The 26,086-nt window shown below is 40.7% G+C and overlaps 2 protein-coding genes across 4 annotated transcripts in view; both read left to right on the top strand.

Annotated features, from left to right (window-relative positions):
* The window catches only part of cpvl (carboxypeptidase vitellogenic like), a 63,780-nt gene extending 53,780 nt beyond the window's left edge, over positions 1-10,000 (top strand). Inside the window, exon 12 of one of the 3 annotated variants that reach the window (XM_078428508.1) lies at positions 8,463-10,000. In XM_078428508.1, the coding sequence (XP_078284634.1) occupies positions 8,463-8,564 (102 nt within the window). In that variant the 3' untranslated portion in view covers positions 8,565-10,000. The remainder of the gene's footprint in view (positions 1-8,462) is intronic. The other 2 variants (XM_078428500.1, XM_078428489.1) reach the window with 2 other exon arrangements.
* Positions 10,001-22,006: 12,006 nt separating this feature from the next.
* LOC144610020 (TLR4 interactor with leucine rich repeats-like) lies at positions 22,007-24,241 on the top strand. Its single transcript, XM_078428476.1, has one exon. It carries the CDS (start codon positions 22,007-22,009, stop codon positions 24,239-24,241), a length of 2,235 nt encoding a protein of 744 aa, XP_078284602.1.
* Positions 24,242-26,086: the final 1,845 nt, after the last annotated feature.

Below are 26,086 nucleotides of genomic sequence, written 5' to 3'. Positions count from 1 at the left end.
AAGAATATGAAGAGTGAAATGTAGAATCAGAGGTAGGGATGGTGGGTAGATGAAAATGAGGAGATGGTGAAAGGGGTAGCGGGAAGTGGTAGGGGTGGGTGGTGTGCAGAAGGAGGAGGGGAGAAGAGGAAAGGAATTGGGTGACAGGGGAAGGGACATGGATAGAGAATTGGGCCGGGAAGGGGGGGGGGGGGGGGGGGGGGGGGAAGGAAGGGTGCGGTGGTAGGGAATTACCAGTAATTAGAGATTTGAATGTTTATTCCTTTGATCGGCAGGTTATCCAAATGGAATATGAAATAATGTTCTTCCAGTTTGTGTGTGGCCTCCCTCTGATGGCGATCTAACCGATGTAGAGGAGACCACATGGACAGTGTTGAATGCAATTGACAAGGATGGAGGAGATGTGTAAATTTGTCTCACCTGAAAGGGTTGTTTGGGTTGCTGATGGAGGTGAGGGAGAAAGTGTAGACACAAGTATAACACCTTCTGTGATTGCAGAGCAAAATGCCCGGGGAGGGTTAAGGGGGGTGGGGGAGGGATGAGCGGACCATGGAGCCAGCTCTTTCCAGCTTAATGGCATCTTTCCTATGGTAGGGTAACCAAAACAGAACACAATACTCCAAGTGTGATATCACCAATGTCTTGTACAACTGTAACCTAACATTCCAACTTCTATATTCATTTCCCTGACCAATGCCAAAAGTCTCCATCACCCTATCTACCTCTGATGTCACTTCCAGGGAACTACATACTTGTATCCCCTGGTTCCTCTGGCCCTACTGTTTACTGTCAAGCTTCTGCTCTGGTTTAGCTTCCCAAAATTCAACACCAGTCATTGAATAAACTGCAGGTTGAAATGGACAGATTTTTGGATTTAAGGGGAGTTTAGAGTAGGAAAGTTAGATCAATTCTGATTATTGTGTAAAATGGAGCAGCCAACGGGCCATATGGTTTCTCCTATTTCTCGTTATTTTTACAACAAAATATGTAATTTTGGCCTGTTATGAAAAAAATTAATTCTGAATTTTAGTTATTGCATATTTCAGAAAGTGTAACACAAACTGTAAAAATCACTGATGCATTTAACATGTGCCTCAAATTAACTACCCTCTTCTCCATTAGATTTTCCAATAACGTATCGGATATAATAAGCACAAATCCTTTCCGAAGACAGGAACTTGACTGTTTTCCTACTAAAATCCCAGAGAGTTTAGCAGAATGTTTGACATGTTTAGCCCTGACTTAATATAAGCTTTAAAACTATTTAGTCTAAAAGAATTGCAAATTACAAATGGTGTTTTGAAAGGAACATTTCAACTGAAATTTGCATTAGCTTCTTCCTTTGTGGTCTATTAATAAGTCAAAGAGCCTATCAATTTTTAACATTCCAAAAAATTGTAATGGCCAGTCGATTGTCTGAAATAATTTTGACAATGGCTGTAAATGAATTGAATGTAAAAAAAAATAATCTAAAGCTATCCTTTCCATTGAAAATGCTTTCAAGTAGATCTATTGCTCAAACTAGTTGGTATGCTTTGGGACTAAATGGTGTAATTCTGGCCCTAATTCTCCATGTGACCTTTCAGTCCAGCCAGGGAGATAGAAATCTCTCGTGGCATAAATAAGTCTTTCCCTTGCCCAGTAAGAAAAATGAAATCTGAAGGTTTTGAGTTGCACTATGCCTCTCCAATGTAAGATTGGACAGCGTTGCTGGAAATCCAAGAACAAATTCCTAGCCTATCCTTTCAATCTATTCTAGAAGAGACAGTAAAGTGGGTAAACTAACAGGACTGAGATAATCTACAGCTCCAGATTGCTCAGAGTTGAGTTACAATTTTTACAGGGTATTTTGCAAGTTTCAGAATCAAGTGGCATTTACTCATCAATATATTGTTCATTGATGCTCAGCTTGAGTTTCATTGGGATCGCTTATCTCTTGATCACATTACAGGGTGGTAAAAATTGGATGAAATAGCTAAGTTTCAGAGATGACAGCGGTCACTCTTGATATCAAGGCAACATGATTCAGTATTGCATAAAGGAACTCTTGTAGAACTGAAGTTATTGGGATTTGGGGAGATAATTCTCCATCGGTTGAAGTATTATTGGGCAGGAAAGAAAATAGTTGTAGTTGTTGGAAGCCATTCGTTGTAGACTCCACATACGAGTTCAGAAGTCAATGCTACAGAAGTTCCATAAGGCAGTAGTCACACTCGGCCATCTTTTGCTTCATTAACACAATTCCATCCATCATATCATCAGAAACGTTCATGCTCACTGATGATTACAATGTTCAATTCCACCCAGAACTTTCCAGATAGTGAAGTCTTAAGATGATAGTGGCAAGTTAAACTCCCAGCACCTGTGCCAGCCCATTAATGAGGTTCTAGGAGATACCATTGACTTGATGATCCTCTGACCTGAAAATGTAATTGCTATTCTTCTCCATTAATGATTGTACGTACAATGCTAGAATAGTATAGGAAAGTTAGTGCTTTCTCAGCTAATTTACAGAACAGCCCATTTGTCCTGTGCACAACTGTCATACTTGCTGATGTGGTAGTTTAATGAGTATTGGATGAATGTGGTTAACACTTTTGGGTGAGAATTCCTTCGTGAGAAAGTTGCAAATTTGCAGAGATCAGCCACCTGATCCAGAAAACGCTCAGTAGAATTTGTCGAGAAACTTAGAATGGTCGAAGAGAGTTCTGATATAATATATTGGTAGCGCAGCGGTAGAGTTGCTGCTTTACAGCGAATGCAGCGCCGGAGACGCAGGTTCGATCCTGACTACGGGTGCTGCACTGTAAGGAGTTTGTACGTTCTCCCCGTGACCTGCGTGGGTTTACTCCGAGATCTTCGGTTTCCTCCCACACTCCAAAGACGTACAGGTATGTAGGTTAATTGGCTGGGTAAATGTAAAAATTGTCCCTAGTGGGTGTAGGATAGTGTTAATGTACGGGGATTACTGGGCGGCACGGACTTGGAGGGCCGAAAAGGCCTGTTTCCGGCTGTATGTATATGATATGATATGATATTAAATGGATTTGTGTATTCCTGCTCTTCAAACAGACAATGAATAATCTGACACTGATAATTATGGCATTTGTGATGCACTCTGAGTTCGTGAGAAGTGCAATAACCATAAGGATTTGTCAGTATGATTTAGAATCGATGGCCTCTGCGTTTATGAGGGGAACAGATGATTTTTTTCAGTCAGGAAACTAGGAAATATGGATTTCCCCTGTTGCATGTTTAAGGCAAGACCAGCTGGCCCTTTTGGAATTATTTTCCTGGTCACATTTGTCACCTGAGTTGGTCTGTGACACTAGCTCGTGCAGGGGAGAGTAGAGGCAAAGAGGATCATCCATATTGAAGAGTGAAGATGGACACAAAGTGCTGGAGTAACTCAATGGGTGAGGCAGCATCTCTGGGGGGAAAAGGATGGGTGATGTTTCGGGTTGAGACTCCTCTGCAGACGTGCAGACTAGTCGCGCGAGTCAGTCCCGACCTGAAACGTCACCCATCCTTTTTCTCCAGAGATGCCGTCTGACCTGCTGACTTACTCCGGCATTTTATGTCTATCTTTGGTATATACCAGCATCTGCAATAGTGTGGAAGAGTGGGCTGATTGCAGAATGGGAGTGAACTAAGATGGGGCTGAAGGGAGGATAAAAGAGTTACCCCAATTAAAAACAAAAACGTTGCAAACACTCAGCAAGTAAAGCAGCATCTGAAAAATGAGAAATAGGTTGGAAAATCCTTCATCAGAACTGAAAACTGGGAAAGCAAGATAGATTTCAGTTGATTGGGGAATGGATGGAACAAAGGCAATTACTCTGACAGGGTGAAGGCAGGGTTGCTGTGGTAACACTTAATAGATAATATGGTAATATGTGGTAATACTTGATAGATTAATGAGGGCAGTTATTGGGAAGACAAAAGGATAAAAGCTGTGAAAATGTAGGTCGGAGCTATTGCAAAGAACAGAGGCATTCTTGTCATTCATCCAACCCTCTCCCATCCACTTTTTCAAACTTGGCTGCTTTCTTTCTTTCCCAATTTTGACAGTCTCTAACCTGAAATGTTAACTTTCTTTTTCCAAAGGTGCTGCCTGACCTATTGAGCATTTTCAGCATTTCCTGTTTTTATTTCAGATTTCCAGCAACCACAATATTTAGATTTTCAGTTGCTCTGGAGAAGAGTAATTTATGGAGGACATTGAAGCACTGGATAGATTAACTATGAAAGTTCTCAAAGTGTTATTAGGGGTGGAGAGGACATAATTCTTTCTTCTCTTGGCCTGCAAGCGGTTTTAGAAAGGTATAACAGTGATTGTCCTCTCCCTCCAGATGTTGGGTGTGCAGATCCCCAGAAAACCTAATCAATCAATTATAACTATGGGTAAAACCAAAAACACAAGCCCTCATTAGAGAGCAGTGCTTCCATACCAACACACCCGCCTTATTTATTTTGTTTCATTTCCCATTGGACCCTAATTAATCTATTTCCTTTGAGGAAGCCACTGAACTAAAATAAATTATTTTAATTGCACGTTTTCTGTAAGTATTTTGTTTTATTGAAGGATGTAATTAAGGGCAATTATAATTCATGATAGTTGAGAATTGCCTCTGCTCAAGGCTACAGGGTATGGTGTAAGATGCATTCAGTAGAATTGAACAGGAAGATGTCCTCTGAATTTTTTTAATAACACAATGTATGAGTTATGAGTGACCTTGGGTTTTGTCTTTTAGTATGGTAGCTTTTTTTGTTTGATCTCTGATGGGTGGAATGTGCATGTTCTCCCTGTCATTGCACACATTTCCTCTGGGTGCTCCAGTTTGTTTCCTCTTTGTGAAGATGTGCAATTTGGCAGGTTAGTTGGCCTTTGTAAATTGCCTCTAGTGTGGGTGAGTGGTAGAATCTGGGGGGAGTTTGTGAGCAGGGAAGGATTTTATTTCATTTGGGTTTGCACATTTTAATTTCTTTACCCAGATGTTCATGGCCTTTTTGAAGGAATGGACCCAAGAGTTTAATGTCTGTCCCATTCTAATGTGTTTTTATTGAATTTAAAACGTTGTTCAAATGGTTCCTCCAAAATGTATACGAGAACAATGGACAATTTTGTCAAATTTTCCATTCAGTACTTTTCAAATAAACAGTGAAGTCAGGTATTAAAGAGCTTGCAAACATCTACCAGAGAATATGTTGCATAGGTAACTATTGGGTAAAGTTATCCTACATGATCCGATTGCATTAAATAGAGGGAAGAATAGGAAGTAGAGGTGAATATCCTTTTTGAAAACATAACATAGTTGGCTGATTAAATTACTCATTTTTATTTTCCTTCAGGTCAGATGAGAATGAGTGCCAATGAAAGGGATGCAGCTGCTAGATATTGTTTCACATGAAACCTGCTTCTACACAAGCTGAAATCTTGTTATTGTTTTGATTTGTTGTTGTTTTTTGTCCACTTGAATAGAACTCCATAATCCTGTGTGAAATGAAGGAAATGGTTTGATGAATTAGTAGTTTACTCTTGAATGGAGCTTTCCTTGAGGTCACCAGATGTACATTCTGCACGTAAATAGAATCCTGTCAAGAAAATATTTACATGTAAACACAGAATTGGATCAGAATTGGCAGGTGAAAGTCAAACGCATTAGGCTCCAACATAGGTGACCAGGCAAAGTTTAAAAAAAATTGCTGGAGGAACTCAGCAGATCAGGTAGATCATATTTTGTGTCGAGACCCTTTTCAGTCTGATGGAGTAGAGGTGAGATGAGTGATAGAATGAGGTGAGGGGAGGGATGAGGCAAGAACTGGCATGATAAGTGGATCCAGGAGAGGAAGGGGTAACTGGCAGGTGAGTCAGATGGGGAAGAAAGGGTGGAGAAAGTGAAAAGACAAAAGGTTGCAAATGGTGGAATGGTGACCAAACGGGTGTCCGATTTCCTTCTCCATGTATACTTGTGGATTATATGACTTTTTTACATTCATTTGATAGTTTCATAGTCACTGAGTCTAGATTTTTAAAATGTCAGATTTACTTAATTACTTGAATTTAAATTTCTCATCTATCATGATGGGATTTGAACTTTTATTCCAGAATCCATAGCCCAGAGTTCTGGCTGGTAGTCTAGGGATATAATCAGCCACCAGCTTAGAAATTCAGATATATGTTTTGTTTAAAGATTAGAGACAGGACCTGCGTTCACTGGACTGCAGCCAGGTCAGGGAAACAACTTGAGCGAATGCCAGTTCACCAAGATCTCACGCACGTTCACTGCAGAGGACTCGGCTGTAGATGTTGATGCAGAAGCCTACAGGGGGCAGCCATTGGGAAATTCCTGGCGCATTGCCAGGCTTGTCAGAATGCCAGCGTACACTGTCAGGGCGGTGGAGGATTCCAGCACCAACATGATGCAGGGTTTTGTGCAGAACCTTTGTTAAAGTTCTTGACCTTGTAACTTATAGACAACCACGCTAATCAATTTAAAACACAAAAAGCTTACCCACTAACGCCCAGGCGGGAAGTGGCAGAGCCGGCTACAAGTATGTTGCTATACTTGCCAGATCTGAGCACCCACTTCAGCAATAGCAGGATACAGCTTCTTTTTATTATGGAGGTGACACGCAAAATCCACAAACAGATGGCTTTACCATATATGGAATAAACCTGCTCCAAAAGTTAGCTATCTGAGCTAAACTTTATGCACGTTTCAGTGCTCAAGGAACATAATAGAGGCACACAATAGAGGCAATTATATTGGTGTAACCAGACATGAAGGCAGTTTAGGTCCTTGTTACATTCGGACATCCAACCATGTAAACAATAGAGGCAATTATCACACTGGGGTAACCAGACATTAAGGCAGATTCAGCCATTAACAACCTCCATGCAACTGACACAATAGTTAAGTATCTCTGCAACCAAATTAGCTGTCTGGGTTTGACTTCTGCAGTACACACATTTTTTTAGCTACATTTTCTTTAGTCAAGCATCCCATCAAACTGATGATAAAAGGCACATGGAGACGCTCATTACTTGATGTTAAGGTTAAACGGGGAGTTGATGTTGGTAGCGACCATCACCTGGTCCTGACTATTCTCAAAGTTAAACTGAGGAAAACAGGGAGCAAAAAGACAGGCAGGCAACAGTTTGTCGTTGAGAAACTACATGACCCAAAAGTGAAAAGTTATTTCGTGCTACAATTAAGGAACAGATTTCGGGCACTAGTAGATATGGATGATCACACAGAGCCAAATGCAAATATTATTAATATTAATACTGTGTGAGAACAAACCAAAATAGCTTGTGTGAAAACCAGTGAAGCCTGCCTGGGGTTCAAGCAGAAGATAAAGAAGAAATGGATAACTGAAGACACATGGCAAACCATTAAAAATAGGAGAAAATTAAAGAAGCAAATAAATGAAACAAAATCCAAACGGCTGCAAGAAAGATACAAGAAGCAATATCAAGAAGCAACAAAGCAGTTCAGAGGAAAGGCAGAGCTGACAAACGGGCATGCGTACATACCTGGAAGATCTAGCCAAGCAAGCAGAAGATGCAAATAAGAAAGAAGAGCAAGGGAAGGTCTACAAGATAACCAAAATAATCTGTGGCAAACATCGTTGAACCACTGAGACACCAATTGTGGACAAAAAGGGCCGACTCCTAACAACGGAACAAGAAGCCCACTGGGTGGAACACTTTAATGAAGTATTGAATAGAACACCGCCCATAATAGAGGCTATCACCCAACAAGCAGAGGATGACCTAGATATTAGCACTGAATCGCCAACTAAGGATACCAAAGAAAGGCAACTTAAGAGAGTGTAACAATTGGAGAGGGATCACTCTTCTATCAATTCCAACCAAGATTCTGGCAAAGATTATAATACAACGTACCTCAGAAGCAGTAGACAAACAATGCAAGTGTTACAGGGTATGGGGGATTGCATAAGTCCTTCAGTTCAACCTTGAATGTCCACCAGATACTGCATCTCTTTCATTGATTTCAGTCTGCCATTTTCATCTGCTACTGTTGGGAAATATTAAGCACATATTAAGCCCCTTCCTACCCCACAGATCAGTAGTGAACTGTATGGAGAAGTGGGGAGGGAAAAAGTCACATGCTTATCTCTTTTGTTTCCTTCAGCAATCTAAGCTGAAATTGAGTAATGCTCCATGGCATGAAGAATTACGAAATAAAATACACGGTGGTTATTCATGAGGAAAGAGTGAAGAATGATTTCATAAACGGTTATGATATCTATGGCTTTAGAAAATGTCTTCCAACAAGATGGCTGCAATGATTCTTGACAGATAAACAATATAATATATAAAATTGTTGCTGGAAACTACATAATATTCAGGAAGTGTTAATTTGCAATAATGGCAAATATTTTTTTTTGCTGCCATCATTGTAATAAGATGGATTTTATTATTTCTGTTCAAGGTAATTATTCGAGGTGGAGGACACATACTGCCATATGATCAACCTGAAAGAGCCTTTGACATGATTGACCGCTTCATCACCAACACAGGATTTTTCTTTTGATCTTTGTTGTGGAATGAATTATGTGGAGCAGCAGGTGGAAGGGATTGTATGTTAATGAGATAATAAAGAATAAAACATTGTTGTGCAATGTAATGAAAGCTTTTTTTAACCATTTGTCAAGGCATGGAAGATGTGAATGGAAAAATAATTGCCTTATTTTGTGGACTTACGACCTGCAGTCACTTCCTATTCCCATGTGTCGAGTATTAACAACCTCTTGTGCCAGATGTGTTAAAAATGTCAATGAGTATTTCCTCAATGGGAATAAAAATTAAGTTGACTTTGAGTAAACTAATTACAAATTCACAATGAAGTGTTATTTTTTTTAAATAAGTGTACAGAAGAATGTTTTTCCCTTGGAGAGAGCTCCTCATTTAAAAGTCAGTTTAACCCTTGGGATGCCAAAACTGCTCGTGTTCAGGGATACAGTAAACCCTTCATTCCTCTTCTTTCCAGCAACCCACCTTCAACCCATCTCCATTTTCCTGATCTTTACCTCCAATTTCAAATGTGATTCTCTTCCATAAAATTGAGAAATGTGAGATTCTGGGACCAAACCTCCTGCAAGAGAATCTATCTATGCCTTAAACTCTGATATTTCTCTAACTTCTCTCTTCTTGCAGTCTCTGAAGTGTTTTTCTGTCCATGAGATGATCTTCCTTGCCACCATACTGTTGACAGTTTCTTTCCTCTTGTTACCATCCCGCAATTTAAGAAAAACTCTGCTATTGTGACCATTCTGAAAAAAATTCCCTCTGCTTCTATATTACAATGCCATCTCCAAATTCTATTACACCTCCGTTCTGGCTCCATCTCCCACCTCTCCTGGTTCCACGTACCAAACACTCACACTCCCTCCTCTCCCCTCGGTATGCTGGTTATCTTCTATCTACAATGCCACCTCTGAAGCAAGGTCACAATCTGAAACATTGTCCTTTTGCTTCCACAGATGCTGCTGAGTTCCTGCAGCCGTTGTTTTTTGCTCCAGATTCCATCATCTTCAGTGTCTTGCATCCCCTAAATATGCTATTATCTCCCAAGTCCAGGTCAACTCTTCCTTGAACTCCATATTTTAATTCATCCAACTGTACTGAAAGAGCTCTTGTGCAGTCACACACAAAACCCAGTCGGCACAGCAGTGGAGTCACATGCCTAAAGGCATGTGACTTTTGACCAAGGCTCAATCATGACTACAGGTGCTGTCTGTAGAGAGTTTGTTCATCCTCCCTGTAGGTTAATTGCCTTCAGTAAAATTGTAAATTATCCCTAGTGTGTAGGATAGCACTAGCCGATGGTCGGCGTGGGCTGAAGGGCCTGTTTCCGCGTTGTAGCTCTAAATTCTAAAGTAAAGAAAACCCTATGTGACGGTAACAAAAATGATCCATCCATCCCTGAATTGGAGCTGTGGCCGGACGACCTCAGGAGAATGAAAGTGTCATAGATAGGATTTGTTATGAGGTGGCCACGCCCAAGGTGCAGATAGAAAGTAGATGGGTGACCACCAGGAAGGGTAAAGGGCTTAGGCAGAGAGCGCAAGAATGTCCTGCGGCTGTCAAGTGAAAACACTTATACCCTTTTCAATACTGTCGTGGGGGGATGACTGCAGGCGAAAGTAGCAGCAATCAGATCTGTGGCACCAGGACTGGCACTGAAGAATAACAGGGTAGGTTGAAGTGAGATATGGGCGATAGTGATAGGTGATGTTATAGTTAGGGAAACATACAGGAGGTTATATGGACGTAAATGGGACTCCAGGATGGTCTGTTGTCTCCCTGCTGTAGTATGTCTCGGGGCAGCTGGAGAACATTTTCAAGAAGAGAGTGAGCAGCCAGAGATCATTGTGCACATCAATACCAATCACATAGGTTGGAAAAAGGATGAGGTCCTGTGGAGTAAATATAGAGAATTGGGAAAGAGGTTTAAAAGCACAATGTTGGGTGTTAATCTCTGGGTTGCTCCCAGTGCCACATGCTGGTGAGGACAGGAATGAAAGGATAGACCAAGTGAATGTGTGGTTGACGTGTTGGTGCAGTGGGGAGAGATTAAAATGTTTGGATCACTGGGATCTCTTCTGGGACAGAGGTGTTCCAGAGCAAAAGGTAGACAGACAAGAGGTTGTGGGCAAATACTGTAATCAAAGAGAACAACATTGGCAGCAGGACAGGCAGGTGCACAATAAAAAGAGAGGAAAGACTGATGGTATTCAAAACGCATTAAATTTTAATGCTAGAAGCTTACTAGGCAAGGCGGTTGAACTCACACATTCGATTGGCTCGTGGGACTGGGATATTATAGCCACAACAGAAACTTGGCTATGTGAACTCCAGGACTGGCAGCTAAGTATTATTGGATAAAGATGCTACAAGCATGCAGGGAAGAGAAGGGCATGACAGATTGGTTGTCTTTTTGATCAGCGAGGACATAATAAAAGGGTTTCGAGAGAATATTCTCATGGGATTGTCCTGTGAGGCTAAATGGGTAGAATTTAAAAATAGGAAGGGAATGATTGCACTGATGGTAGAAACTGTGGTGGATGTTTATGTTAACTTTTATGTAGTTGTGTGTCTTGTTGTTTTTTTTTTGTATGGCTGTATGGTAATCGAGTTTCACAGCACTTTAATTGGTACACGTGACAATAAACAGACCTTTGAAACCTTTGAAACAAGGAACTGCAGATGCCGATTTTTTTTTAAAGACACGAAGTGCTGGAGTAACTTGGTGAGTCAAGCAACATCTCTGGATTTCCAGAGATGCTGCTTGACCTACTGAGTTACTCCAGCACTTTGTCTTTTTTACATTGATAGGACTGTTTTTATAGTCCTCCCATTAGTCAGCATGAATTAGAGGATGTTTGGGAGATTGCAGATAGCTATGAAAATAATAGAGTAGTAATATTGGGAGATTTCAACTTGCCTTATATTGACTGGATCACCCATAGTGTAAAGTGCTTGAACAGGGTGGAATTTGTTAAATGTGTCCAGGAAGGTTTCCTTAACCAATGTATGGAGGGTCCTACAACAGACGATCTATTCCTCTACCTGTAAGAGGAAAAAGTAGAGCAGGTGACTGAAATGTCAGTGGGTGTACAGTTTGAGACCAGTGACCTTAATTCTTTTAGTTTTAAAGTAGTTGGGAAGATGGATTGGACTGGATCATAGTTAATGTCCTATATTGAGGGCAAGACCAATTTTGGAGTCATTATCAGAAACCTGCAGAAGTCAATTGGGTGAATCTGTTTACAGGGAAGGATATATGAGACATCAATTTAAGAGTCTGATTACTGCAGGGAAGTAGTTTTTCCTGAATCTGGTGGTACGTGATTTCAAGCTTCTGTATCCTCTGTCCAATGAGAGAGGGGCGAGGAGAGAATGACCAGGATATGAATGGTCCTTAGTAATGCTGGCTGCTTTCCCAAGGAAGCATATAAAAGTGCCAAAGGACCAAAGCATCTATCATAAGTCCCTATATAGGAAAAAGACAGGACATCAAATGGGGATGTGTTATAGGACAGAGGGTTCTAGGAGTGCAGGTATATAGTTCCTGAAAGTGGTGTTGTTAGTAGATAGCAGGAATGATGGTGGAACTGCAATGGATGGAATTTCTGGGCATAATCCGGAAGATGCAGGATCATTTCATTCCAAAGCGGAAGAAACATTCTAAGGGGAGTAGGAGGCAACTGTGCCTGACAAGGGAAGTTAGGGATGGAATAAAACTAAAAGAAAAGATGTATAACACAGCAAAGAGTAGCAGAAAGCCAGAGGATTGGGAAACTTTCAAAGTACAATAGAAAAGATGAAGTACGAGGGGAAGCTAGCCAAGAATATAAAGAAGGACAGTAAAAGCTTCTTTAGATATGTTAAGAGAAAAAGATTAGTAAAGACAAATGTGGGTCGCTTGAAGGCAGACACGGGTGAAATTATTATAGATAGCAAGGGAATGGCAGATGAGTTGAACAGGTACTTTGGATCTGTCTTCACTAAGGAAGACACAAACTACCTCCCAGATGTACTAGAGGACAGAGGATCTAGGGGGATAGAGGAACTGAAAGAAATTTGCATTAGGCGAGAAATAGTATTGGGTAGACTGATGGGACTGAAGGTTGATAAATCCCCAGGGCCTGATGGTCTGCATCCCAGGGTACACAAGGAGTTGCCTCTAGAAATAGTTGATGCAATGGTGATCATTTTCCAATGTTTAATAGATTCAGGATCAGTTCCTGTCGATTGGAGGATAGCTAATGTTATCCCACCTTTCAAAAAAGGAGCGAGAGAGAAAACGGGGAATTACAGACCATTTAGCCTGACATCGGTGGTGGGGAAGATGCTGGAGTCAATTATTAAAGAGGTAATAACGGTGCATTTGGATAGCAGCAAAAGGATAAGTCCAAGTCAGCATGGATTTATGAAGAGGAAGTCATGCTTGACTAATCTTCTGGAATTTTTTGAGGATGTGACAAGTAAAATGAATGAAGGGCAGCCAGTAGATGTAGTGTATCTGGACTTTCAGAAAGCCTTTGATAAGGTCCCACACGGGAGATTGATGAGCAAAATTAGAGCACATGGTATCGGGAGTAGAGTGTTGACATGGATAGAGAATTGGTTGGCAGACAGGATGCAAAGAGTAGGAGTAAACGGGTCTTTTTCAGAATGGCAGGCAGTGGAGAGTGGAGTGCTGCAAGGCTTGGTGTTGGGGCCGCAACTATTCACCATATATATTAATGATTTGGAGGAAGGAATTAGAAGTAACACTAGCAAGTTTGCAGATGACACAAAGCTGGGTGGCAGTGTGAACTGCGAAGAGGATGTTAGGAGGTTGCAGGGTGACCTGGACAGGTTGAGTGAGTGGGCAGATGCATGGCAGATGCAGTATAATGTAGATAGATGTGAGGTTATCCACTTTGGCGGCAAAAACAAGGAGGCAGATTATTATCTCAGTGGTGTCAGGTTAGGTAAGGGGGAAGTGCAGCGAGACCTGGGTGTCCTTGTACACCAGTCACTGAAAGTTGGCGTGCAGGTACAGCAGGCAGTGAAGAAAGCTAATGGCATGTTGGCCTACATAACGAGAGAATTTCAGTATAGGAGTAAAGAGGTTCTTCTGCAGTTGTATAGGCCCCTGGTAAGACCACATCTGGAGTATTTGTACAGTTTTGGTCTCCTAATTTGAGGAAGGACATCCTTGTAATTGAGGCAGTGCAGCGTAAGTTCACGAGATTGATCCCTGGTATGGCGGGACTGTCATTTGAGGAAAGATTGAAAAGACTAGGCTTGTATTCACTGGAGTTTAGAAGGATGAGAGGGGATCTTACAGAGACATATAAAATTATAAAAGGACTGGACAAGCTAGATGCAGGAAAAATGTTCCCAATGTTGCAGGAGTCCAGAACCAGGGAGCACAGTCTCAGAATGAAAGGGAGGCCATTTAAAACTGAGGTGAGAAGGAACTTTTTCACCCAGAGAGTTGTGAATTTGTGGAATTCTCTGCCACAGAGGGCAGTGGAGGCCAAATCGCTGGATGGATTTAAGAGAGAGTTAGATAGAGCTCTCGGGGCTAGTGGAATCAAGGGATATGGGGAGAAGTTGGGCACAGGTTACTGATTGTGGATGATCAGCCATGATCACAATGAATGGCGGTGCTGGCTCGAAGGGCTGAATGGCCTCCTCCTGCACCTATTTTTTATGTTTCTGTTTCTATAAGGTGGTCAAGTGGGCTTGCAGTGCATTGGCCTTCATCAATCAGGATACTGAGTATAGGAGTTGGGATGTTATGTTAGAATTGTACAAGACGTTGGTGAGGGCACATTTGGAGTATTCTGTTTTGGTCATCCTGCTAGAGGAAGGCTATTGTTAAGCTAGAAAGAATGCAGAGAAGATTTACAAGGATGTTGCCAGGAGTTGAGGGCCTGAGCAATAGGGAGAGGTTAGACAGGCTAGGACCATATTCCTTGGAGTGCAGGAGGCTGAGGGGTGATCTTATAGAGGCGTATAAGGTCATGGGGGAATAGATAGGGTAGATACATTGAATCTTTTACCCAGATTAGGGAAATCAAAATGGATAACTTGTTCACATCTGATGGGCAACATTTTCACACAGTGGGTGGTGGAATATGGTATATGGGTGGTGGGTGGTAGTATACAGAAGAGGTAGTTGAGGCAAGTACTATAACAAAATGTAAATGACATTTGGATAGGTACACGGACAGGAAATGTTTCGAGAGACATGGGCCAAATGTTGGCTGGTGGGACCTGCATAAATGGGGAATCATGGTTCCTCAGGTCTCCACCTCACCGTGAATCAGGCTCCACGCTGCATAGCTCTATGACTCTGACTTTAATGATAAAAAATCATCTCCTTTGTACCCCAGCTAATTCTAACTTACTGTACATTGAAGTGAATTGAACTAACTATAAAGTTGGAAGGAACGTATAAAAGGAGAAAAGAGATTTGGAAAGGTTTAGAGAAGACATCTTAAAGCTACCATTACCAATGGTCCAGTGAAAATCAGTGAATTTGATTACAGATTACAATGATGGGGAATAGAAAAGTCTCTAGAAGGATTTAAAAAAGATGAGTATTTAACTAACTCCTTTACTCTCCTTTACTCTCTCTACACCAACGACTGCACCTCCACAGACTCCTCTGTCAAGCTCCTCAGGTTTGCGGATGACACTACCCTGATTGGACTGATCCAGGATGGGGAGGAAGCTGCCTACAGACGGGAAGTGGCACAGTTGGCGTCCTGGTGCCATCGCAACAACCTGGAGCTCAATGCTCTTAAGACAGTGGAACTAATTGTAGACTTTCGAAAAGTGCTCCCCCTCCCCTCCCCCCCACTCACCATCAACAACACCACAGTCACATCTGTGAAGTCATTTAAGTTCCTTGGAACCATCATCTCCAGGGACCTTAAATGGGGGGGCCACCATCGATCCCACAGTCAAAAAGGCCCAACAGAGGATGTACTTCCTGCGGCAACTGAAGAAACACAATCTGCCACAGGCAATTCTATACTGCTATCCTTGTGTCCGTCCTCACCTTCTCCATCACGGTCTGGTTTGGCACAGCCACCAAGCACGACATCCGGAGGCTGCAACGGATCGTTCGATCACCTGAGAAGTTTGTTGGCTGCAACCTTCCCCCCCCATTGATGAACTGTACACTGCAAGGGCCAGGAAGCGAGCGGGCAAGATTATCTCTGACTCCTCTCACCCTGGCCACAAAATCTTTGAAGCACTTTCCTCTGGAAGGCGACTCCGGACTGTCAAAGCAGCCACAGCCAGACATAAAACCAGCTTTTTTCCACGAGTAGCAGTTCTACTCAATAACCAAAGTCTGTCGTCTCTTTTTTGCTCTGGTTTATTTTCACCCACATGTTTAGACCATAATGTTGTATCCTTATTGGTCTGATATGGTTATGCTTTATTCTTAATTGTTAACTGTATGTTTGTGTTGTCATTTGTGAGTGGCGCACCAAGGCACATTCCTTGTAAATGCACATACTTGGCCAATAAACTTATTCACTCGTTCATTCATTGAACTCAGCAGCATTGCTAACGAGTATTTAACTAACTCAGCAACTAACTCAAATATAACTCAACAACATTGACAAAGTAGATGGTATCAGTTGAATACAATCAGGAGATCTTGGATGAATACAACTTAATGGAGGTTGCAAGGCTAGCCAGAAACCATTCAAAAAGTAAAACTTTAAGTTAAAGATATGGATGACGATTTCAACAGTACTTGAATTAAACTTTGTACAGCGAGGATGTGGCATCAGAAAGTCAGATTGGGTCAAATAACTTTAAATCTCAGCACCAGACAGTGGCTTTAGAGAAAGGAATGAAACTGTTAGGCTTGGAAATGATCTGTTGGCAGCAGACAAGGGAAACACCCACAAATTTCATAATATTTAATTGTATGAAAACTTTGCTCATCTAATCCTGGATGTTGGACAAAAAAATATGACATATCAGAGGCAGCGGGGAAGAATTGAGATGATAATGATGTAGAGCAAGATGTCACTGGCATTTGGGTGGAGCCCTGTTGTCCATCTGGAATTCCAGAGGAATTAAATTCCAATTAAAGGACAAGCACAGGGAACTGCACACAGTGGAAATGGGAATTGCTGGAAATAGGTGAGGCAGCATCTGTAGAAAGAAAAACAGAATTAACATGTCATGTCAATGATTTTGAGAATTGGGGATATATTTTAAAGATGGATATGCTTTAATTTGTAGAGAAGACAGAGAGAACTCAGGCAATGTCTGTGGTAAGGTGGAGACAAGGGAAGATCAATGACCCAGACTGGTGTCCGACGGAGATGCAAATAGACGGACAGCGGAAGGAAAAGACCTGCTCAAAGTGTAAGATACAAAACACCGCAGCCTGAAATGGATAAGAATGCTGACAACACACAGATCATGCAGTAATTTTGGAGAGAGAAAACTGGAAATATATTGGAACCAGCCAGGGATTGAAAAGCAAAAAAAAACATAATTGCAAATGCTGGAAATTAAAACAAGAACAGAAAATGCTGGAAACACTCAGCAAAGGATCAGAACTGATGCCTCAGGCCAATGAGCACCCCCTCCCCTTGACCACAAGAGACCATGTCCCCAACCCCCACCCCTCCCAGCCCATGCTGCCCAACCCACTGAGCTGCTAAACATTACCCGCATTTTCTGAATTTATCCCACGTGGAAGAGGAAACATTCATCACTGGAAAATACTCCAGAAAACATTGTTTTGTTTTTCTCCCTGGCCTGACCATTCCTGAAAACAATACAAAAAAAAAGACATTTCAATCCTTGCTTTCCAGTTGCTTACGATCGATAAATATTTAAATACATGATGTAAAACATTGGCTGAATGCCTTTGCTCGCCACTGAATTCCAAAGAAAGTTCAGACATTCTTTGTGCACTAACTCATATAGAAAGTTGCATTCTGTTGTCAGTCCATACCTTCTGACAAAGTCCTGCATGACAACACTTTAGCAACATAAATTCTGCCATCAAAGCACCTCAGAAAAATTTTGATACTGGACATTAACAAACATTCAAAAGTTTTTCTGACATAAAATGTAAAAAAACATTAAATACTTAAAGCACCTAAGAGTAGTTTATTAACAATTTGTTTTTAAAATGTCTTAATGCCTAGTATTCTCCATTGATTAAAATGACTATTTTATGCAATGCCATTCCTATACACTATGTCTCACTGCACATTTAAGTTTCAGAGGTTATTATAAGACAAAACCAGGTCTAACATTCAAGCTATATTATTTAAATAGGAGCTAAAAACCATTCAGAAATTTTGTTTGGCTGATCTTATGGATTCAATTAGCACACATGGGAAACATTTTCAAGTAGGATTTTACTTTGTCTCTCTGGGAGGCTAGTCATCCTGTGAGCTGATTCGGTGGGGTGCCCTGGGCCAAATATCTGAGAATTGGCTGAGGATCACAGTTACTATTAACTATAAAATACTGCTCCCTCTCCAGGATAAGTACAAAGGTAATGAGGAGAAAGAGGAGGATACAAAGATCTTCCTGTTAATGCAGTCAACTATTTCAGCCAATTCTCTCCAAGGTTTGAATTTCAACAGTTTTTAGGAACATCCATCATTTTTTATTCATTTTTGGTCAAGCTGTGGCTTAAAACACCTCCTTTCCTTTAAGAGTAATTAGTGTTTGTGTTTGTGTTACTTGTCGGATCTTTTGTTCAGATAGATTGAATTGTGACAGGCTGGTGACTGGTTTTGGATATACAAGAGCCAGAAATCCTTTCCTCAACCAACTGTTGCCAATTATGGTTCAAGAAGGGTTAATGTCCCTGGCTCTGGACTGCTGGTATTGAAACTCCACCCTCAGAGAGGCAAACCTCTCTAGCTATGTTTTGCTGGTAATTCTACTACTCCCTCTGAGAGGGGTGAGCTTGTCTGTACAAACATTCTAACGGTAAGTGTCTATTTAATACCTGTTTCCTTAAGAGTCTCAACTCAGAAACAATAGCTTTCTTTGCTGGACTAAGAAACCCATGTAGTTTCACGTTTGCTCTGTGCTGACTCTTCAATATCCCTTTTTCCCCTCACCTGTTTTCATTTAACTCACTGCTGTTGTTACTTGCTCATTTTCAACTTTCATCTCTTTATCTCCACTGTGTCAGACTCTGCTGTCTAACAGATAGCTGCAATGCAGGAGGACACTGTCCCAGGAATGGTATTACTAGTTTGTAAATCATCATACTCTTACCCATTCACAACTGGGAATCTTTCAGTCTGATGATCCTTTTACTTTGGTGCAACTGAACCTCAATTCACTTGCGCCAGGATTTTTAAAAAAAAACACTTTCTCAGTTTATGTTCAGTTTTATTTATTCATTATATTTCATCTCCCAAGTTTCTTCATTCAAATGTCAGCATCTCACTCCTGATGAAAGATGTTTCATATTCTTTACCTAAGTTCGTACAATCACTTTGGATTTATTTTCCCCAGTCTATAGCTCACTTCCCCCTCTCAGATCATTAATTGTAATCGGTCCCTATTTAAATGGCATTCTTTAGTTTGGTTTATCATTTAAAACTGTGCTCATCTTTAAGTAAACTGTTGCTCCTTTGTTGTAGTCTGTGTCCCTTTGTAATGGTCACTGTTTTTATGCACTTGATGAACTTTTATATCCAACTGTGAGCTTCTGGATGCTATAATACATTAAACTATGAGGGAAAATTAACGACAATATAATTACTATTTTGATTGCTTTGCAGTGGTAGATCTAGACTGTTCAAAGATAAAACTTTGCGCATTGCCTATCCCCATAATCCAAATCTCTGCTGCATGTGTATTATCCCTCACCAACTCCTGAACATCCTGTGTTTATGATCCACACCAGCCTCAATTTTTAAATAATGATTCTTGCTTCAAATTCTGCAACTCTCCATCTCTTACTCTCGTAGAGCTTTCCAAGATATCTCCACTCTCACAAATTGGGCTTTTTGAGTATCATAATTTGAATCACTCCCCCCTTTGCTGGCCATGCCTACAACTTTTCCAATAGCCTGGATTTCCCTCCTTAAGCATATTTCACTTTTTCTCCCTTTTAAGATACTTCTTAAATGTAACCTCTTTCATCAGATTGTTGTTCCTTGCCCTATTCTCTCTTTATGTAGCTTTGTGTCTCAAATGTTATCTGTTGTCACTCCTGCCAATTGTTTTAGGGCATTTTTGCTGCCAAATATATTCTTACAAGTTATTGTTGTTTCTTGTATTTTAATGGCGAAGAAATACTCCGGTGATGCTAAGGAGTTCAAATGAGGTTAGACAACAGCATGTTTGTGCTTATGGATGGGCACGTGCATGTGCACTTGTTTAAGTGTGTGCGTAATACACCATCTCCAAAGGTGGTTAAATGTATATTCTTGTCCTCTGCGTATGAAATGCAATCACTAACTACAACAAGTATGGTGTATATATCAAGTTAACCGGTTGAGAAACATATTCAAGGCTCAAATCAATGTATCCTTGACTAGCTCAGTGGACTATCCCTTTAAATCTCCTTGCAAGAAGCAAATGCAGTCTCAGTTCTTGCTTTTTGTAGCTCCACCCCAATAGTCGATCTGTGTTTGTAGCTGTTAACTCTTAGTGAACAGGCATGATCTTAAATGCTCAGCACTATGCAGTAATACTTGCAAAATCTCTATTCAATATTGATATTGATATTTTGGCAAGTGTTCAAATTCACCAAGTAACTCATTACAAAGGCCCTACATTGAATGTCCTTGATTGACAGTATAGCACAATGACATCACAGGATTCATATTGTTATTCCAGTTAAATTCCTCAATTATCATTACCAAAAAATTCAGACAAAGTTCAAGTCTGAGCTAGTGAGTACCTAATAACTTTAAGCATTTGATTCTGCATAATATAAGAAAATTATGTCCAGCATGTTATCATGTAATCCATAATCTGTAAAATAGCAACACAAACATCCATATTTCTGAAAGTGCCTTTACGGATGGTCTGGCTGGATTAGGAGCTACCATCTATTTGTAAGCTTTGTTTAATATTTCCTTAAATTCTATTTGGACCGCTCTACCAATCCCAGACTAAATGAAGTCGGTTGTTAGATCTGTCAAACCATTCATGACAGGGATGTAATTAACTGCTACTTGCCAGTTCATTAACAATGAATTTGAACATCCGGATGGATGCATTTGCCAGCAAAAGCTTACAGATAGACTTCTTCATAAACAGGCACCAAAGCACTATTAAATGCAATAACTTTCTTGGAGATTGTTTATAGTAATAGTAAACTATGAAAGCAGTTCAAATGTGAATAAATGGGGGGCGGGCGGGGGAGATATTTGGCTGGAGTATGCAGTGGATTTATGAAAAGCAGGTAAATCCAGCTAATCCACACTTAAGGATAGTTCTGTTTATTATTAGTTGGATAACTTTCCTTAACCTTATTTTACTAATTTATTGCATTGAAGTTTAACCCTTTTTAATGGTTTCATTTCATTTCCATCTGTGGGTTGCACATTCAATTTAACATTAAAATTGAAAGTGTCATAATTTATTTGCAAACAATCCCACTGGAGATTATAATATACGTGATTATATATCACTTGTGATTTATTAGGGTTCTATACCTGTAACTAGAACAGTATTTACTTTGATTGGAGCATTGTAGTACTTGTAAAAATACCAAGAAAGGAGTGTGCAAATTTTTGAATTAAACTTACTGTCTGGGTTCCATCCAAAATCGGAAAAATGGATCCGAGGAAATAATGGTCTTCACTACTTTCAAACGGTTGGGTATGTTTTTGAAGAAAACATATTTTAATGAGAATCACGTGTTTCATTCTAAATGAAGCACGCTGTTGTGTGTTTGCAGATTCCTTGAAGCCACTGGCAGTGAAAGTGTCCTGGACAGTGTATCTCGATATTATACCACTCCCACTCCCTGCTCGACCTTTGCATAAACACATCTGCGTTTTGGCTGAAGTCTCTTGAGGGAAATGCAGGGAAGTACAAATTTCCGGCTGTTTTGGCATATATTTGTGCATTTTCTAAATCTGTCCTCGTCCAACGTTCCTTGTTTGTGTCTTGGTGCTTTCACGACTGTGAAACACAACTATTAGGGGCACAGTTTTGGTGTAGTTGTGGGGTGGGGGTGGGAGCAGCAATCTTTGCTGACGTTGGCCTCTTAGGCTGCTCTTCACAACCAGGGGAATGTAATTGTGCTTCCAAATGAAGTCTGCAAAAGAAGTTAACTGGGAGCCTTCATCCTGTTCGCGTACTTAACAAAGCATAGAAGCGAGGAGCTGAATATTTGTAAAACAATTGCTCGGCTTCTTTGTGGAAAGGTTCAAATCAGGCGAAACCCCTGCATGGAAGAGGGAATGCAAAGGATAATAAAAACCAAGGCACTGACCACTGGGAATGGAAAGTTTACGGATGGTCTGGCTGATGTTTCTTTGTTTGACCCGTTCCGCTAACTCTTTCTGCCCTGAGCAATGTGAATGTCAGCATCAGCATCTCCTCTGTGCAAACCGAGGTCTCCAGACTGTGCCGGAAGCCCAGCAAAATGCCATGGACGTCTTGACTTACAGCCTAGGGGGCAATTTTATCAGCAATATCTCGGACGTCGATTTCACTAGTTTTACCAGGTTGCTTCGATTGGACTTACAATTCAATAAGATTGAACACATTCATCCGAAAACCTTTGAGAAACTTTCGAGATTGGAGGAGCTGTACTTGGGTAATAACATCATCTCAAACATTCCTGCTAATGCTTTCAATTATCTCCGGAGACTGAGGCTCTTAAATATGAATAACAATAGTTTGAAGAAGCTGAATCAAAATGTCTTTTCACACCTAGATAACTTGGTTAAGTTAAGACTTGATGGAAACTCTTTGGAGATCCTGCAAGATGCAATTTTCAAACACTTGGGTAATCTCCTTTACTTGCAGTTAGAATCAAACAAGATTCATGTTATCAGTGGGAGCACCTTTATAAATTTAAGGAAGCTCATATATTTAAACCTTGCCAAGAATAACCAGACATCCATACACAACAGTGCTGTGTTTGCACACCTTGGCTCTCTGACAACTTTGATCCTCGATGAAAATAATATCAAATATATTGGAAACCGAGTTTTCCAAATGTTACAGAAACTCTCCAGACTGTCTCTCAGTAAGAACAAGATTTCTTACATTAGTTCCGAAGCTTTTGGAGGCCTTTACGGGTTGAAGGAGTTGTTTATTGATGATAACTTACTGAGAGAAATCCCATATAAACTGCTGAATCCTTTGGTAAAGTTGGAACAATTAGATCTCAGTCAGAACCAGATCACCAGTGTCCACCCACATGCATTTAAACAGCTGACGGCTCTCAAGGTGTTGAAGTTGAAAAACAATCGTTTGACCTACTTATCTGGAGACACCTTTGCGTTTACCAACTCACTGTACAGCCTTGATCTGAGCAACAATAATTGGACGTGCAACTGCAGGCTGAAAGGCTTAAAGCGGTGGATGAGCTTGGCACATGCCCAGGGCAGGCTGCTAACTGTATTTGTCCTGTGTAATAACCCCATCGGTTTGAACGGGAAGTATCTGGATTACTTGACGGACTCCGAGATGTGTTATTCTCATAAAGCTCAGTCGTTGTTAAACTTTTCCAAAGGCTCTGTAATTGATGTTCAATCAGACCAAGAGCGCATCCTGGACGTAGAGAACATGCACACTGATGGACATTTAGGCCAGCAACAGAAACCGTCTTCTTCACCTGTTCCAGTCACCAGCCTATCGCCCAGAAGTAAGCATCTTGTTCTCCAATCTTCATCGATTAAGTCAGTTACAGTCAGCCCAAATCAATGGGAAGCCTTAGAGTCTCTGATCACAGCCCGGGAGACCTTGGATGTTTTAACACCTTCCACCACTTTTCCAATTTCATCGAAATCTGAGCGATATTATCTCCTGAAATCTAAGGATAAATTGGTGCAAAAACCGCTGATAACAGACCCTTGTGAATTCAATAAGCTCTACATTACCAACCTGACAATGGAGGAGGTGACCTCATCCACTGCCACCATCAGATGGAAGGTGGCACATCCAGGCTTCAGGAATACTGTGCATTTCCGTGTGCTCTTTGACAGGTTCGGCCAGTCGGTGACGTTTCACCGCTTCATATATGTCAAGGATAAGTCGGAGTGGGTCACTCTGAGGGAGCTACGGGAGGAGACTCCTTACATCGTGTGCCTGGAAAGTGTCATCGCTGAGCACGTGTGTCAAGTGGCATCCCGTGACCATTGCCTGGGTGTCCTTACCTTGCCACCAACGAGAGGCCCTCTGGATGTGCAGCATTTCATTTTGATTTTATCAGGCACCAATGCTTTCTTGGTGCTCCTGGGACTCATCATCTGGGCGTCCAAGGCGCTAAGGAAGCTGCGACGGAAAAGAGCACCAGTCAATGTGCGGCGGATGTACTCCACACGACGTCCACTACGCTCCATGGGCTCTGGTGTCTCAGCAGGAGATTGCGGAGGCTTCCAGTCCAACAGATCGAGATCAGTCATGTATCAACTCAATGAGGCAGATCTGATGGACTTTCAGTCAGATCGACTCATGGACATTAACTTGAGGAGGGAAGATATTGGGCAACGGTACGGTGATTAGTGCTCATCATTAATCAAGTCATTACTCCATGATGGTAAAACAAAGAAAAATATACAATGTGATGCCCTGTTATTACTATGATCTGTTCATTCTGACTGGCAAAGCATTATCTGAAGTTTCTCGCCATTCCAGATTGCTGCAAGGGTTGCCCACAGCTCATGGTCTAACCAACTTAAGGTTTCAATAGGGTTGAAAAATGTTTTGTCAATAGATGATAACATTGTTTGACAATGTCTGTTACCTGTGGATAAGAGTACAGAAAGAAACTGCCACAATAATGTGTTTTCAGTGACTTCAGGGCATCCCAAAACAAATTATAGCTAATGAGAATTTTAAATGTTAATGGTAATAATAAAGTTGGGAAACAGCAGCCAATTTGTGTACAAGGTTGCACTAAGTAATCAGATTATTTGTTTTGTATTGTTGCTTTGGAAACAAATGCCAAATACTAAAATCACATAATATCTATAACAAATACCTAATCACCAAAATTATTCTGTTTATCCCATTGGAAAGGGATGCATGATACCTCTCCATTCATCTAAGGAGACAGATCAGACAGTTTAATATCTTATCCGAAAGGTGGCATCTCAAATGAGCATAACTCCCTTGATGTGCAGTGGTTGTGTCCATAAATTTATGTAAGTACTCAAATATCTTGATTAGAGTTTTGAACTACAAATCTTCTCACTCAAAGAAAGAAATATCAAAAGGTGATAAATCTGGTTCTGTCACAGTAAGATACCAAACTTAATTTTGCCTTGTTTCCAATCCTGTCCATTAAATTAATAAATAAGACCATGTGTCCCATAGTTTATTCAATGTTGCTACTGGGATTAGTTATTACTTAACTTGGAAGTATAAAGGACACGTTAAAGCAACATGCAATATTCATCCTTTCGGATAAAGTTTTTATGGGGAGCAAAGCAAGTTTCAAAATAGTAATAGTGTCCCCTAATGTGTGTCTTTCTTTTTTTTCTTGTGATTTTCTATAAATTTAGTAAAATAGTAAGTCACAATCTCTCAAGTCATACCAATGAGTTTGCTTTATCTGAAAATTTTGAAATGAAGGTTTTCATCTGATGGACACTATTACTGCAACACGTTAAAGTACATTACAAATGATTACCAATTTAATGCATTTATTGAAATTTCCTGCATGTTATATTTGTATCTATTTTTCCCTTAACTGTTTTCTAAATCTCTGTCTCATTTCAAGCTACCAACATTATGACAGGAAGGAAAATAAATAGTTTTGTGCTGTCATTCTCCGATGTGGAACTAAACAATTATCTTTGATTTCATGGATTTCCATTACCAAGTAGCACCTAAACTGAGTGACCTGCAATTCTTTTATATGTAGCCAGTAGAGTTCATGCATTTGGAGATTCAGACATCTCAACTAACTTCACTTCACACAGCAGAGTAGAAGGCCATTCACCCCATCATGACTGTTCAAGTTCCTTGAAATAGCTTTTTAATAGTTGGCAGTTGTAATTGACATTCTTTCAGGTGGTACATTCCAACTCACTCAAATCAGCAATATAAAGTCTCCTCAATTTTTCCAATGTCATTTGGCAAACAACCAGATAGCACTAACGTTAGACACAAAAAGCTGGAGTAACTCAGCAGGCCAGGCAGCATCGCTGGAGAAAACAAATAGATGACGTTTCGGGTTGGACCCTTCTTCAGACTCGGATAGCACTGATTGATGATGATCAGTTCTTCCGCCGCAGGAAACTGAGCACTCTATCAAAATGCTGATAGCATCGAGCACAGTATTAAATCTTCCCTTAGCTTTCTGTACTTCAAGGGGTGCAAAGCCCCCCTGATGTCAATATTCCA

Source organism: Rhinoraja longicauda, chromosome 2 (assembly GCF_053455715.1).
Source record: "Rhinoraja longicauda isolate Sanriku21f chromosome 2, sRhiLon1.1, whole genome shotgun sequence".
Classification (NCBI taxonomy): domain Eukaryota; kingdom Metazoa; phylum Chordata; class Chondrichthyes; order Rajiformes; family Arhynchobatidae; genus Rhinoraja; species Rhinoraja longicauda.
This window is presented reverse-complemented; position numbering and strand designations above follow the sequence as displayed.

What these genes read in the sequence shown, in the direction of transcription:
- LOC144610020 (XM_078428476.1), top strand. Translation starts at nt 22,007, where the DNA reads ATGGAAAGTTTACGGATGGTCTGGCTGATGTTTCTTTGTTTGACCCGT.